The sequence below is a fragment of the Phyllobates terribilis genome, unplaced genomic scaffold (assembly GCF_046119375.1).
Source record: "Phyllobates terribilis strain yellow unplaced genomic scaffold, ASM4611937v1 Scaffold_10__3_contigs__length_209671492, whole genome shotgun sequence".
NCBI lineage: Eukaryota > Metazoa > Chordata > Amphibia > Anura > Dendrobatidae > Phyllobates > Phyllobates terribilis.
The window spans coordinates 54,320,845-54,334,739 of NW_027362770.1; the positions used below are offsets into that span (position 1 = coordinate 54,320,845).

Here is a 13,895-nt window from a genome sequence, read left to right on the forward strand (position 1 = left end):
GGAGGCCGCACAGCGCTCCCCAGATACAGCAGGAGGCCACATGGTGCTTTCCAGATGCAGCAGGAGGCCGCACGGTGCTCCCCAGATACAACAGAATGCTGCACGGCCCTCCCCAGCTACAACAGGAGGCCACATGGCGCTCCCCAAATACAGCAGGAGGCTGCACGCAGCTCCTCAGGTAAAGCAGGAGGCCACACAAAGCTCCCCAGGTAAAGCAGGAGGCAGCACGGTGCTCCCCAGATACAGCACGAGGCCGCACATAGCCATCTATGTACAGTATGAGACCACATGTAGCCATCTATTTACAGCATGAGGCCACATGTAGCCATCTATATACAGCATGAGGCCACACGAAGCCATCCAGATCCAGCAGGAGGCAGCATGGCGCTCCCCAGATTCAGCAGGAGGCCACACGGCGCTCCCCAGATACAGCAGGAGGCCGCATGGTACTCCCCAGATACAACAGGAGGCCGCACAGCCCTCCCCAGATACAGCAGGAGGCCACACGGCACTCCCCAGATACAGCAGGAGGCCACACAGCGCTCCCCAGATACAGCAGGAGGCCGCATGGCACTCCCCAGAAACAACAGGAGGCCGCACGGCCCTCCCCAGATACAGCAGGAGGCCACACAGCGCTCCTCAGGTACAGCAGGAGGCCGCACGCAGCTCCTCAGGTACAGCAGGAGGCCGCACGGTGCTCACCAGATACAACAAGAGGCCGCATGCAGCTCCCCAGTTACAGCAGGAGCCCGCACGCAGCTCTCCAGATACAGCAGGAGGCCGCACGCAGCTCCACAGATACAGCAGGAGGCCGCATGCAGCTCACCAGATACAGCAAGAGTCCACACGCAGCTCCCCAGATACAGCAGGAGGCCGCTCGCAGCTCCCCAGATAAAGCAAGAGGCCGCACGCAGCTCCTCAGGTACAGCACGAGGCCGCACGGTTCTCCCCAGGAGCAGCACAAGGCTGCACGCAGCTCCCCAAATACAGCACGAGGCCGCACGGTGCTCCCCAGATGCAGCACGAGGCCGCATGCACACACGCATTCATTTACACACATGCAGACTTGCACGTATACGGGACGCAGAAATGTTCACACAAACAAACATATACAGACATATACAAAGGCACATAAAGGCATAAACATATTTGAAACACAAAATACATATAAACAGTCATATCACACATACATAGATAATACAATGATATCTGCACACACAGACACACTGTTTCACACACACACACATCACTCACTTCGGTCGTCCAGCTCCTCTCCGGTGGTGCGCGGCAGTGCAGGACGCACATCACATTAGCAGACACTGCCGCACACAGGGCCGTGTCTCCTAGCTGTGACATGGCCGGGCAAGCAAGTTTACAGGTGCAGTGCCGGCTCGGCCGAAGAAGAAGCAGGAGCCCTGCGCAGCTGCTGGGGGAGCGACCCAGGGTCGCTCCATCCCAGTCCGCCCCTGCATACTGGGACATGTGCGCTGCACACATTATAATGAGGGCAATCTGGCCATGGGCCCCCTGGAGCCTCAGGCCTGGGCGGCAGACCAGATTGCCCTTATTATAATCCGCCTATGTTTGAGACCATCATAAGATGCTACTTGTGTGGAACCTTGGTAGTGAGACACCTTTAGAAATATATTTACTGACATGTTCAATACTAATTTCACCCGCTGTGTGTATGTAAATATATATATGTATATATATATATATATATATATATATTTACACACATATATATATATTTGTAGAGGAAATAGAGAAAATTCAAACAATAATGAGCACAACTCATTTCCAATGTTGGTACAAGGTTTTGACAAGGAAATATACATACATATACACATACAAATATACACATATTTATATATACACACACAGCGGGTGAAATTAGTATTGAACATGTCGGTAAATATATATCTAGAGGTGTCTCATTACCTCATTACCAAGGTTCCATACAAGAAGCATCTTAAAGAAAAACTAACAGGTCAGTGAGAGACAGAATTCTGCTGGTTGGTAGGTGATCAAATACTTATTTCATGCAATAAAATGCAAATTAATTATGTAAAAATCCAAAATACAATGTGATTTTCTGGATTTTATTTTTACTTTCTCTCTCAGCTGACGTGTACCTTCCATAAAAATTACAGTCCTCTCCATTCTTTGTAGGTGGGAAAACGTGCAACATCGGCCGTGTATACTTATTTTCCCCACTGTATATCATAGCAGGTACATACTGTCACATATAAGCAGATGTTTTTAAGGGTTGAACTGCAAAGTCATTCATCCAGTCATACTTCTTTAAACGTTCATTAAGTTCAATCCATAGTAGTCAGTGACTGAAATCTTTGTTAAATATTAGCCTTTTGTGCAGAAAGTTTTATTGTCTGTGTGAAATATTTAGCATTTTCAGGTATGCAAAGTAAGAACACAGGTAAATACTGTACACTTTATATTACTGGCTTTCTGTAAAAAAAAATCCTCAAAACATAGGTTGCTCACCTTTGAACAAAAGTTTACAGTTTCATACAGAATTAATCTTCATAAGAAGCTGAGTAGGTTTGTAAAATACATTATGTTACTTATTCTGGAATTTTTTCTAGTTTTGAATTCAAGCATGCATTGTAGAGCTGCATTCATAATTCAGCAGGCTGTAGAGCAGAAATCTCCCACAATTCCATTCTGGCTAAATATTGATAGAGTGCCTTGTTTTTATAGGATTGCAGTCTACAAAGGGGTATTCTCAATCAAAGAAATGATCACTTATCAACTTGATATTTGATAGCCGTTAGGTCAGTACGGGTATGACCGTAATAATGCATAGGATAGATAGGTGATACTTTGATTACACTGGACTACCCCTTTAGCTGATCACGCACAAGCAATCTCTGGTGGCTAAATGTTCATATAGGTGACAGCCATTTCATCCTACTTTAGCGTAAATGTAAAGGGGTCTGGCAGCGGCTTCTGTCCCCTGGAATTAAAGGATCAGGGATATCAGTCACTTAGAGGCCCCTATACATATTAGGTCAATAGCTGGTCTCACCTCAATCATCAGATTAACCAACTCATAGCTAATATGTATGGCCACCTAAATAGCAGGCACTATGAATGTGGAAATAAATAACAATCCTTTTGCTTTATAAAAGCTCAGCTAAGATGATCTGAGGATATGTATGATAGGCTGAGGACAATAATCTTTTTCAATGTATTTACAAAGTAACTCACATTTTTATGTGAATATCTGTATATAAAAGATAACACTGCATTACCTTAAAAAAGGCAATAAATATATATATATATATTTTTGCAATGGAAACTAGGAGCACGCAATGTAAATTAAAATAGACACCACAACAGTATAATGTAACAAAGCCATTACAGGATGTGAATTATTTTACAGATGCATATCTTCCCAAACAAGCACATGAAAACATTATATTGTTAAATATTCAAATGAAGTTAAAGTGATGCTCCACATTTGGAGCCATTTTGGAGACTATCCTAAGGCAGAGGAATGAAGGCTTTAAATCCCTAACTTTCCAAAGATGCTTTTGACAATCTGGATCTACAGTGTATACTCGAATTACTGACTACCATAAACGTCCATTGTTTGCAATAGGAAAATCTGCAGAGCAGGTAGTTCTGGAGAGTGGGAGGGTTGAAATTTGATGCAATATTGTACTTATATTATATAAACATGGCTAAAGGTTCTGATTTTTTTAGTATATAAGACTATATAAGGGAATTTCTGTAAAGGTCATTCCTGACATATTGTATACATCTTATGTAAAAAAAAATCCTACATCTTCTCTTTTTTTGGATACAATAATATTTTTTAATACATCAAAAAAGCATCAGAATTGTGGTTTTTGAAGGCCTAATATACTAATATATGAATTAGTAATACATTTCATTCTCAAACTTCCTCTTCATCTTTTCTGTCCTGTGTGACAGTTGCCCTCCTTTTCAGAGGTAGTGATAAGTCATTGTTGATGGGGAAGGAGGAGAAACAAGGACAGCTCTCTCCAGGACTAGAGTGGACTCTAGTTTATGAATTAATTAAATTTTCAGGTTAACTTTACTTCACTTATGGCTAGTGATGAGCGAACCCATGGAAGTTAGGGGTCTGTTAACCGACCAAACTTTAGTCCAAAGTTCGGTTCAGGTACCAAAACTGTAACTTGAACCTGAACCCGAAACACTCTGAAATCAATGGGTACCCGAACTTTGCTGCTGACAAATATCTCTCTCTCCCTCTACTCTGTCTCTCTCTCGCTCTCTTCCCCAGAATTCTGAACTGTAAAACGAACCTCCTTGAGAAGTCTGTGTTCAGAGTTCAGGACCAGACACTTTGGGTTCACTCATCTCTACTTACGGTTGATCTAGCCCTATTTCTAAATCATACTGTACTTGGTAAATTTTTGTTTTGGGATGCTACTTGCAGCTCGCAATTATTTATTCAAGATTGCAACACTTTTTTTTTAAGTTACATCCTGCTCATGTCTCTTACTCCTGCTAAACCTCTTCCATTCTTCCTGAAAGGAAGAAATCTTCTGAAAGCTATATTTTCAGAAAGATTCATCTAGAGTTCACAAGACCTTTTTGTTTTTGAGAGCCATCTGGATACTTTAGGACAATTGGCAAAAGTGATCTAAATATGTGGCCAAAACAGACTGATTTGTCGGCAATTCCCTGGCTTCTAGCTTCTGGAACTTTTGTCCACCAGCTTCCCAGCTAAAGCCTTGCAGTTGCTTTATTCATGAGAAGAATGGTGCCCTTTCTTTTCTACCTCCTTTCACCTGTTAGACTGTATATGTTAGAACCCTCCTGTTAGTTTTTTTCTATTTTGTGGTCATGTGACCTGCTGCCTATTTATTCCAGCTCCGCCCTCCTGGCTTTGCTGGACTTCAGTGTTACTTTGACTCTTAATCTAGCCAGGTGCTTTGTACCTATCTCTGTAGTTTGCTTGGTCCTTGGACCTCTAAGTACTTTTTGTCTGTTTGTCTTTTTGCTCTGCTACAACTTCTGCTAGGAGGTGTCCAATTTTGTCCCAGTCCATAGTACTCTTAGGGACCCCTCCCTTATATCTATAGGTCTGCATTCAGACTAGCTGAGGACGAAGGCGGGTCTGTTCACAAGGAACAGGTTGCCAGCTGCTTCGTAGGGAATCAGCTTAGTCCTATAGTAGGGACAGTTTTCTTTTCTTTCCTTAGTTCTTGTAGCAGATCATAACAGTAAGTCCAGCCCAAAACAAAAAAAAAAAAAAATCTCTTAGGAAAGAAATCCGGAGATCAGCATGGTGTCTGTTCAGGAATTGGCTCAACGCCTGCAGGGATTATCTCTTGAGGTGGCCGAGCTCCAGCAACACGTGAGTAGCTGTCCTGGACCACATTTTGTGGAACCGAAGGTAGGACTGCCTGATTTTTTTATGGTAAACAACAAGATTTTTTTTCCTTTAAAAAAGCTTGTTTATTATATTTTCGTTTGAGACCCAGGTCCTCTGGGAGTGAATCACAGGCAATTGGGTTTATCATGTCACTTTTGCGCAAGGAACCACAGGGATGGGCCTTTTCTCTCCAACCTAATGATCCGTGTTTTAGATCAGTGGAAGATTTTTTTTCTGCTATGGGGTTGTTGTATGATGATCCTGATCGAGTCTCATCTGCTGAGACAGAATTGAGACGTTTCAAGCAGGGGTCAGGTGATGTTGAAAATTATTGTACACACTTCAGAAGGTGGTCTTCTGAAGTGGAATGGAATGATTCAGCGTTAAAATGTTTGTTTCTTGCTGGTCTAAGTGAAAGGGTTAAGGATCTGCTGATTGCTTTCCCTGAACCGGGAACCTTACAAGAAGCCATGCAATTAGCTATACGTGTGGACAGGAGACTGCATGCCAGGGTTAATGAGGAGAAAACTCCTGCTATGGCAGCTCCTAGTCATCAGAGGGTCTGCTCGGACGACGGGGAACCGATGGAGATTGGGGCGACGTCACTCCGCTCTCAGGAAAAAGACCGCAGGTTTTCCAAGGGATTGCATTTTTATTGTGGTAATTCTGACCATTTTGTTAAGAACTGTGAGCTTCAGTTAAATAAAGAAAATAAAAAGGTCAGTTACGCCCGTATTGCTTGTTTAAACTCTAAGGGAGTATTTCTTTCAGGGAGTACCTCATTGCAGGAGGAGTTGATTGAATTTCAGGTATTTGTGGATTGTGGTTCAACACTGAATGTGATTGATAAGGAATTTTTGGAAAAACTTAAATTAGAATCCAAACCTTGTCATCTCCTATTTCTGTGGTTGCTGTTAATAACACTCCTTTGAAATGTATTACTCACAAGGTTGCTGAATTTCCCCTCACTATTAATGGTATTCACCAAGAGAATTTGGATTTGGTGGTATGGGATAATTTACCTTCTTCAGTAGTTTTAGGTTTGCCTTGGTTAAAACTGCACAATCCTTTACTAGACTGGTCTACTAATGAGATTAAGTCTTGGAGTCCTAAGTTTTATGATAAATGTTGTAACGGTCGCATTGCTGCTGTGGAAAAAGGGGAATTACCTGTACCCATTCAGGATTTTTGGAAGTTTTTTTCAGAGGAGGAGTCGCAAATTTTACCTCCTCATAGGGATTATGATTACACCATTGAGTTTATTCCGGGAGCTACTCTTCCCAAGAGTCGTTTATTTAATCTGACTATCCCTGAAAGAAAGGCCTGGGAGGAATACATACAGGCGAGCCTGGCTGCTGGTCACATTAGACCTTCTAAGTCACCTGTGTCTGTTGGATTTTTTTTTGTAAAAATAAAAGATGGCGGTTTACATCCATGTCTGGACTTTCGCAAAGTTAATAAAATTACCGTACGCAATTTCTACCCACTGCCGTTAATTCCTGACTTGTTTAACCAGTTAGTGGGGGCCAGGTGGTTCTCTAAAATTGATCTCCGGGGGGCATACAATTGGTTGCGAATGAAGGAGGGTGATGAATGGAAAACTGCTTTTAACACTCCGGTGGGTCATTTTGAGAATCTGGTTATGTCTTTTGGTCTTACCAATGCACAAACATTTTTTCAGAATCTTATTAATGACATCCTGAGACCTTTGATTGGTAATAATGTGGTTGTGTATTTGGATGACATTTTGATTTATTTGCCGGATCTGGAGTCTCTTTGGCAGAGCGTACGTGAGGTATTGCAGTTATTAAGTGACAATTCACTTTTTGCTAAGCTGGAGAAATGCAAGTTCGCTGTGCAGAGGATTAGTTTTTTGGGCTACAATATCTCCAGCGAGGGCTTTGAGATGGACCCGGTGAAGGTTCAGGCTGTGCAGGAATGGCCTAGGCCTATTGGTTTGAAATCGATACAGAGATTTTTGGGTTTCACCAATTATTACAGAAAATTCATTAAGAATTATTCTATAATTGTTAAGCCACTGACCGATCTCACCAGGAAAGGTGCGAATACGGTCCTGTGGACTACTGAAGCCATTGAACTTTTGTGTATCTCAAGGAGAGGTTCAGTTCTGCCCCCATCCTTATCCAGCCTGATGAGACCAAGCCTTTTTTGGTCGAGGTTGATGCTTCTTCAGTGGGGGTCGGTGCGGTTTTGTCTCATGAGAAAATGGATGGAGTTCATCCCTGTGCCTCTATTTCGAAAAAAATTTCTGAAACCAAACTTAATTACGATGTTGGTAATCGGGAATTGCTGGCCATTAAACTCGCATTTGAACATTGGCGTCATTTCTTGGAAGGTGCTAAATTTCCCATTCAGGTTTTCACTCATCATAAGAATCTGATCTATCTAGATGCTGCCAAGCGCTTGAATGCCCGTCAGGCTAGGTGGGCACTTTTTCTTTCGCGGTTTAATTTTTCTGTTACTTACATTCCGGGTACTAAGAATGTTAAAGCCGATGCTTTATCTCGCAGCCTTTCTCCCATGGTTGGTACCAAGGAGGAGGAGAGCATTTTACAGGAAGGAGTTGTGATAGCAGCATTTGACTCCGTTTTGGAAGATGGGATTCTGAAAGCTCAGGAGGATGCCCCATCTAACACTCCCCATGGGAGGTTGTTTGTGCCTAGAACCTTTAGGAGAGATTTGTTTGTTGAGTATCACGAGTCTTGATTGGCAGGTCATCCAGGAATTTCAGAGACTAAGAGAATTGTAGGTCGCAGTTTTTGGTGGCCTGGGAGGCAGAAGGAAATCATTAAGTGGGTGCGTCAATGTACTGTGTGTGCTAGATCAAAGGCTTCACATGCTCCTGGTGCGGGGTTGCTTTGCCCTCTAGAGGTTCCAAGTGCACCTTGGACGCATCTTGCAATGGATTTTATTACTGACCTTCCTGTGTCCGAGTGCTTCACTGTCATCTGGGTGGTCGTGGACCGTTTTAGCAAGATGTGTCACTTGGTTCCTTTCATTAAACTACTCTACGTTAAGACACTCGCTAAGGCTTTTGTTAAGGAAATTGTCAGGCTCCATGGCGTTCCCACCGACATTGTTTCTGATAGGGGACCCCAGTTTGTGGCTCATTTTTGGCGTGCCTTTTGTGACAGGTTGGGAGTCCATTTGTCATTTTTGTCTGGTTATCATCCCGAGTCTAATGGACAGACAGAAAGAAAGAACCAGGATGTTGAACAGTTTTTGCGTTGTTTTGTGGCAGACAATCAAGAGGGGAGGTCTGAGTTTCTGCCACTTGCTGAATTTGCTCTTAACAACCATACATCCTCCTCTGCTGGGTGTTCTCCGTTTTTTTTGTTGTACTGGGAGACATCCGTCGTTTGGTTCGTTCTTGAAACTGGTGTCGGCCGTGCCGTAGGAGGAGAATTTTTCCGGTGATTTGGAGAGAGTTTGGACTGATGTACGTTGTAACCTTCAAGAGGCTAACAAAAAGTCCAAGAAGTATTTTAACAGGAAACGTCAAGAGGTTTTGTTTACGGTTGGTGACATGGTTTGGTTGTCCTCAAAGAATCAGCGGTTGAGGATTCCTTCTAAGAAATTGGGTCCGAAGTTTGTGGGACCATTTAAGGTGCTTCAGGTGGTGAACCAGTCTGCTGTTAGGTTGGAGTTTCCCACATCCTGGAAGATTAATCCGGTGTTTCATGTTTCCTTGTTGAAAAAAGCTGATATATCGGAGTGGGATGCCACTGTCACAGTTTCTCCGGTGGTGGAAGACGTTGAATATGAAATTTCTTTTATCCTGAATTCCAGAAGGCATAGAGGGAGATTGCAGTATCTCGTCGCTTGGAAAGGTTTCGGTCCTGAGGATAACTCCTGGGTAAGAGCGGATGATGTCTCTGCTCCTAGACTTATCAGAGCATTTCACAGGAGGTTTCCTGATAGGCCTGGGCCTGGAGGATCCGGAGGATCCTCATAGAAGACGGGGTACTGTTAGAACCCTCCTGTTAGTTTTTTTCTATTTTGTGGTCACGTGACCTGCTGCCTATTTATTCCATCTCCGCCCTCCTGGCTTTGCTGGACTTCATTGTTACTTTGACTCTTAATCTAGCCAGGTGCTTTGTACCTATCTCTATAGTTTGCTTGGTCCTTGGACCTCTAAGTACTTTTTGTCTGTTTGTCTTTTTGCTCCGCTACAACTTCTGCTAGGAGGTGTCCAATTTTGTCCCAGTCCGTAGTGCTTTTTGTGACCCCTCCCTTATATCTATAGGTCTGAATTCAGACTAGCTGAGGACGAAGGCGGGTCTGTTCACAAGGAACAGGTTTACCGCTGCATCGTTGGGAATCAGCTTAGTCCTATTGTAGGGACAGTTTTCCTTTCTTTCCTTAGTTCTTGTAGCAGATCATAACAGTATACAGTGACGGTCAGTCATTGGAGAGGGGGCAGTAGAAAGTGAGGGCCTTCAAACTATAGAGAACTTAGGAAAACTGGTCTCATAAATATAGCTGATTCATGAGGAGAACAGTTTTCCTATACCTCACCTGTCTCCTTGCTACTGTGCACAACTTGCTCCCCTCTGGCACTCTCATTTTTGGGACTCCTCTTTGTTCAGATTTTGTTGCTTTTTCCAATGTAGTTAATGTGGGATATGAAATGCTTGGCTGTTTCTATAACTCTCATAAACTCTCATAAACTACCTGCCAATCAAAAAAGCAGGGTGCCTCCATTTCCCAAAAAGTATAAGTTATAAAAGTGGAATCCATGTGGATAAGATATTTATGGAATATGCTGTTGGTATCTCTTAAATGATAATACCCCTCTACATTTTATTGTGACCTTTGTGTGTAACACAATCTAATGATGTGGCCCTCTGACCAAAAAAGATTTTGCGCGCCTGTTGTAAACCATTACTATGGCAATGCATTTATAATTGGGGCAATAAGGTTTGGTGGAGTTGAGGTGCATAAATCTTATGAATCCACTGTATTCCTTTTAATGAGCCATCATACAATATTGTTTTTGTGGACCTATGAACCATGCCTTAAAATGTCTCTAAAGGTGGAGGTCAAATTTAAGAAAGATCTGTCACTTGACATAAATAGGTAATTTTTTTGCCTGACCTGGTATAAATGTTGTTGTCCTTCTGATTCTGGAGCTGTGTTTCATTTGTTCCAATTCCTAACATGTAAATCTAGTCTTGATATCCTTGGAGGCCAGATCCATAACGTTTCCCTTCATGAGGACCCTGCCCCTTTGGCTAACAAAACTAGATTTATCCCCAAGGAAGAGGGGGCATTTTCTTATGAATGGAAAGGTGCAAAAACAAAAAATCAACCCTACCAGATTCAGAAAAACGGTGCCATTTACACTGGAAAAATCACATATTTAGGGTGAATGACAGATCCTTTTTAAAGAAGATCTTCAACTCAAACTAAAGCAGTCCTATTAAGTGTAACTTCTGATTAATCTTCAATATCTTTTATTCAATCATTAATTTTTTACCGACTACTGTGTTAGTGTAAATGTCCTCCACTGCCTCCTGTCTGCCTTTATATTTAGGATGAATTTTAGAATTGTAGCTATGAAACAGTCTGCACACCATGGGAAAACAGATCGCAGCAGTCACACAGGAGGCAGAGCGGAACATTTTTCTTAATAATTGCAGCATCATTTTCTTTTTGTGCCCTTTTAAACTGAGTACATTTTTACTCTCCCCAGTGATATTGAGGCTTACATATCTTCACCCTATTCGATAATAATGTAACGTGAGTACAAATATATGCAATGCATTACAGGTGCCTGGATAATGTGATAGTTGCAGCCCTTTCTACACTGACCCATAACTCTAGCGAATATTACCATTACATGGACAGATTGTGATAAAGCAACACAGGATTTCATGTAGAACGGCTAGTAAAGAGAAAAAATGGCGCAGTTACCTACGGCCACCAGATACAATTTGCTTTTGAATTTTTACAACTTTGTGTTGCCTTGGATAACATCTCCACTTTTCTGTGCTAATATTTACTTGAGGTCTATTCTCTTCAGACCTACAATGTTTTATAATGTTGCTTCATGACAACAGATTCCTCATCAACTTACCACAATTGTTTGACTACAGGGAAATAACTTTAAGCATTGACTAATAGTGAACTATTGATATACAGTACAGTAATAGATAATCAATGACAAGTAATGTGTAGACAAATATAACTGCAGTTCCTTCTACCAGCAATCCATTTGTATAAAAACAGTACATATAAAAAATGGAGTTATGGTCCATACCAACCAATCAGATTTAAGCTTTCATTTTTTTGTTGGTTACAAAATGTAAGGTGAACTCTGATTGGTTGTTGGGGGCAACACTTCCACTTTTTTTTTTCTACAGTAATTTTAATACAACCACATTTTTCCATCTAGGAAAATTCACACAGTTGTCACTGTATACAACAGTTTTCATATCGAAAGGAAAGTTCTTTGCATAAGTTGATGTATTTCAGTTTAGTTCTAGCTATAGGCTAATCTAAAAAAATCCAAAGAAAAATGCAGCTAATACATTGATCTGTTCTACAGAGTAATTCTACAATAAGTGTGAACCCATTATTCAAAATAGTCGTGTATGTGATATAGTTTATTTTTTTTAAAACAACAAAAGGCAAAAGAAATACTTTAAAATAATACTAAAAAAAATCCTCCTATTAGAAGTTACTATAAAACTTGCAAGCTGTACACCAGTGTTGCACCATGAAGCTCATACAGGATTTTTCTTCAGTGTAAAAATATACAAGTTTGCTGCTCCCATAGACAGCGGAAAGGTCTTATTGTTAGTCATTTCATGGAGGCTTGATGTCTTGGTATTTCATACTTCCCCTACCCAGACCACTGTGTTTCCACTTTTAATTCCTGAGACTTCGCAATGTAGAACGCTTTGCCTCCCATTGATTAGAAACAGAGAATCCTTAGCTGGTGTTAAAATATACTGTCCAAATAGGCCACTGTCTTTTATTACTCGGTTTTTCACATTCCAGGGCCAGTCTTTTTGTGCTACTGGGTCTTTGAGATTCTTCAGCATGTCCATCCTTCCTGAGGACAGTTCTAAAAAGAGAACATCAGTTTGTAGATGTGATGTAGCATAGATATAATACTGATTGCTCTCTGTGAAAGATGATTGAAAAGTCACATCAGAAATGTGTAAGTTTGTTTGTAGGTCATAAATCAATTTAATTTCACCTTGGAATGTAATTGTTTGGACTTTGACTCTTCCATTGACTTCATCTGTGCTGACCAAATAACGTCCGTCTGAAGAAATGTACGGTGTTCCGGTAATATCACCATTCGGGCCAATGACTGTGTCTGTAACACTATCGATTATTACCTGAGGTAACGCAATTAAAGAATTGTTCTCTTTGCACTGTACAAAATAGTAGCCACCGAGATGGGAATAAACCATATTCTTCGGGATACAGCTGGAGTTTTTGAAGCTGATGGTCTTTAATTGAGTCACAGTTTCAAGGTCAATTTTATGAATTAAAGGCTTGGATTTATTAAAGATGAAGCCAAATCTGAAATAATAAAAATATGTGTATTAATATAAGCTTGTGAAGGAGATGGTGCACTTCTATATCAAGCATATTTATTTTTGCAAACCACTCCCCTCAGGGCATATGCATGGAGTTGTATTTTGGCTCTAGTTTGTACAGAGTAATAATAGAACTGCCATAGTGAGAGATCCCTTTACTGTACCTTCATATGAATTTAATACTTGTTTTTTTTTTCTGCCATATTCACAGCAGTCTACATAGAACTTCGTTCAAATGGAGAAATCCTCTTTATTTTTTTCTAGGAAAGAATATCTACTAACACATAGTACGACAAACCATGTACAGCAGTGCACAGAGCCATACAAGCTCCATACCATTGTACAAGAGGCCAAGGCCTGTCACATGCCTTTCCTACTAGGTCAATGCAGAAATTCAAAAGAGCAAACATGGCTTGTCCCTTTCAGTTTCAGCTTAGTTCCTGTAAGCAGGATAATACAGCTGTTTGGAGTAGTTTGTAAGCAAAAGGTTTCCAGGTCCAACTGTTGGCAGACTCTTAATCTCTCCTGTAGTTATAACTCTACACTGCACACACTATTTCTTAAGCTTAGAACAGAAGCAATAGATGGATAATTGACATAAAATACACTTCTCACACTCATAATTCTCAAAATATAGAACATTTTCTTCTGCTCACAAGGCAAAAAGTAAGATAATTGTTCCTTCTAGGATATGCCCAGCAGTCAATGAAACTTTAGGCGCTCCTGCTGCTTTTGAAATGTCTATGAAGTATTCGGTCAGTATTTTTTCTCAGGAGCCAAAACCAGGTGAGGAACAATCAGGGAAAAGGTATAATAGAAACATGTCACCAATTCTGCATTTATCACCCATTCCTGGTTCTGGCTCCCACTCCTGAGAAAAAATACTGACCAAATACTGATAGTGGGGCAATGGCCTTAAACTGCCC

General features: G+C 41.3%; 1 protein-coding gene across 3 annotated transcripts in view; it reads right to left on the minus strand.

Annotated features, from left to right (window-relative positions):
• Positions 1 to 2,396: 2,396 nt before the first annotated feature.
• FSTL4 (follistatin like 4) overlaps positions 2,397 to 13,895 on the minus strand; it is a 1,654,952-nt gene continuing 1,643,453 nt past the window's right edge. For 2 of the 3 annotated variants that reach the window (XM_073649559.1, XM_073649558.1), the window contains exon 16: positions 2,397 to 12,952. In XM_073649559.1, the coding sequence (XP_073505660.1) occupies positions 12,250 to 12,952 (703 nt within the window). In that variant the 3' untranslated portion in view covers positions 2,397 to 12,249. The remainder of the gene's footprint in view (positions 12,953 to 13,895) is intronic. The other variant, XM_073649560.1, reaches the window with a different exon arrangement.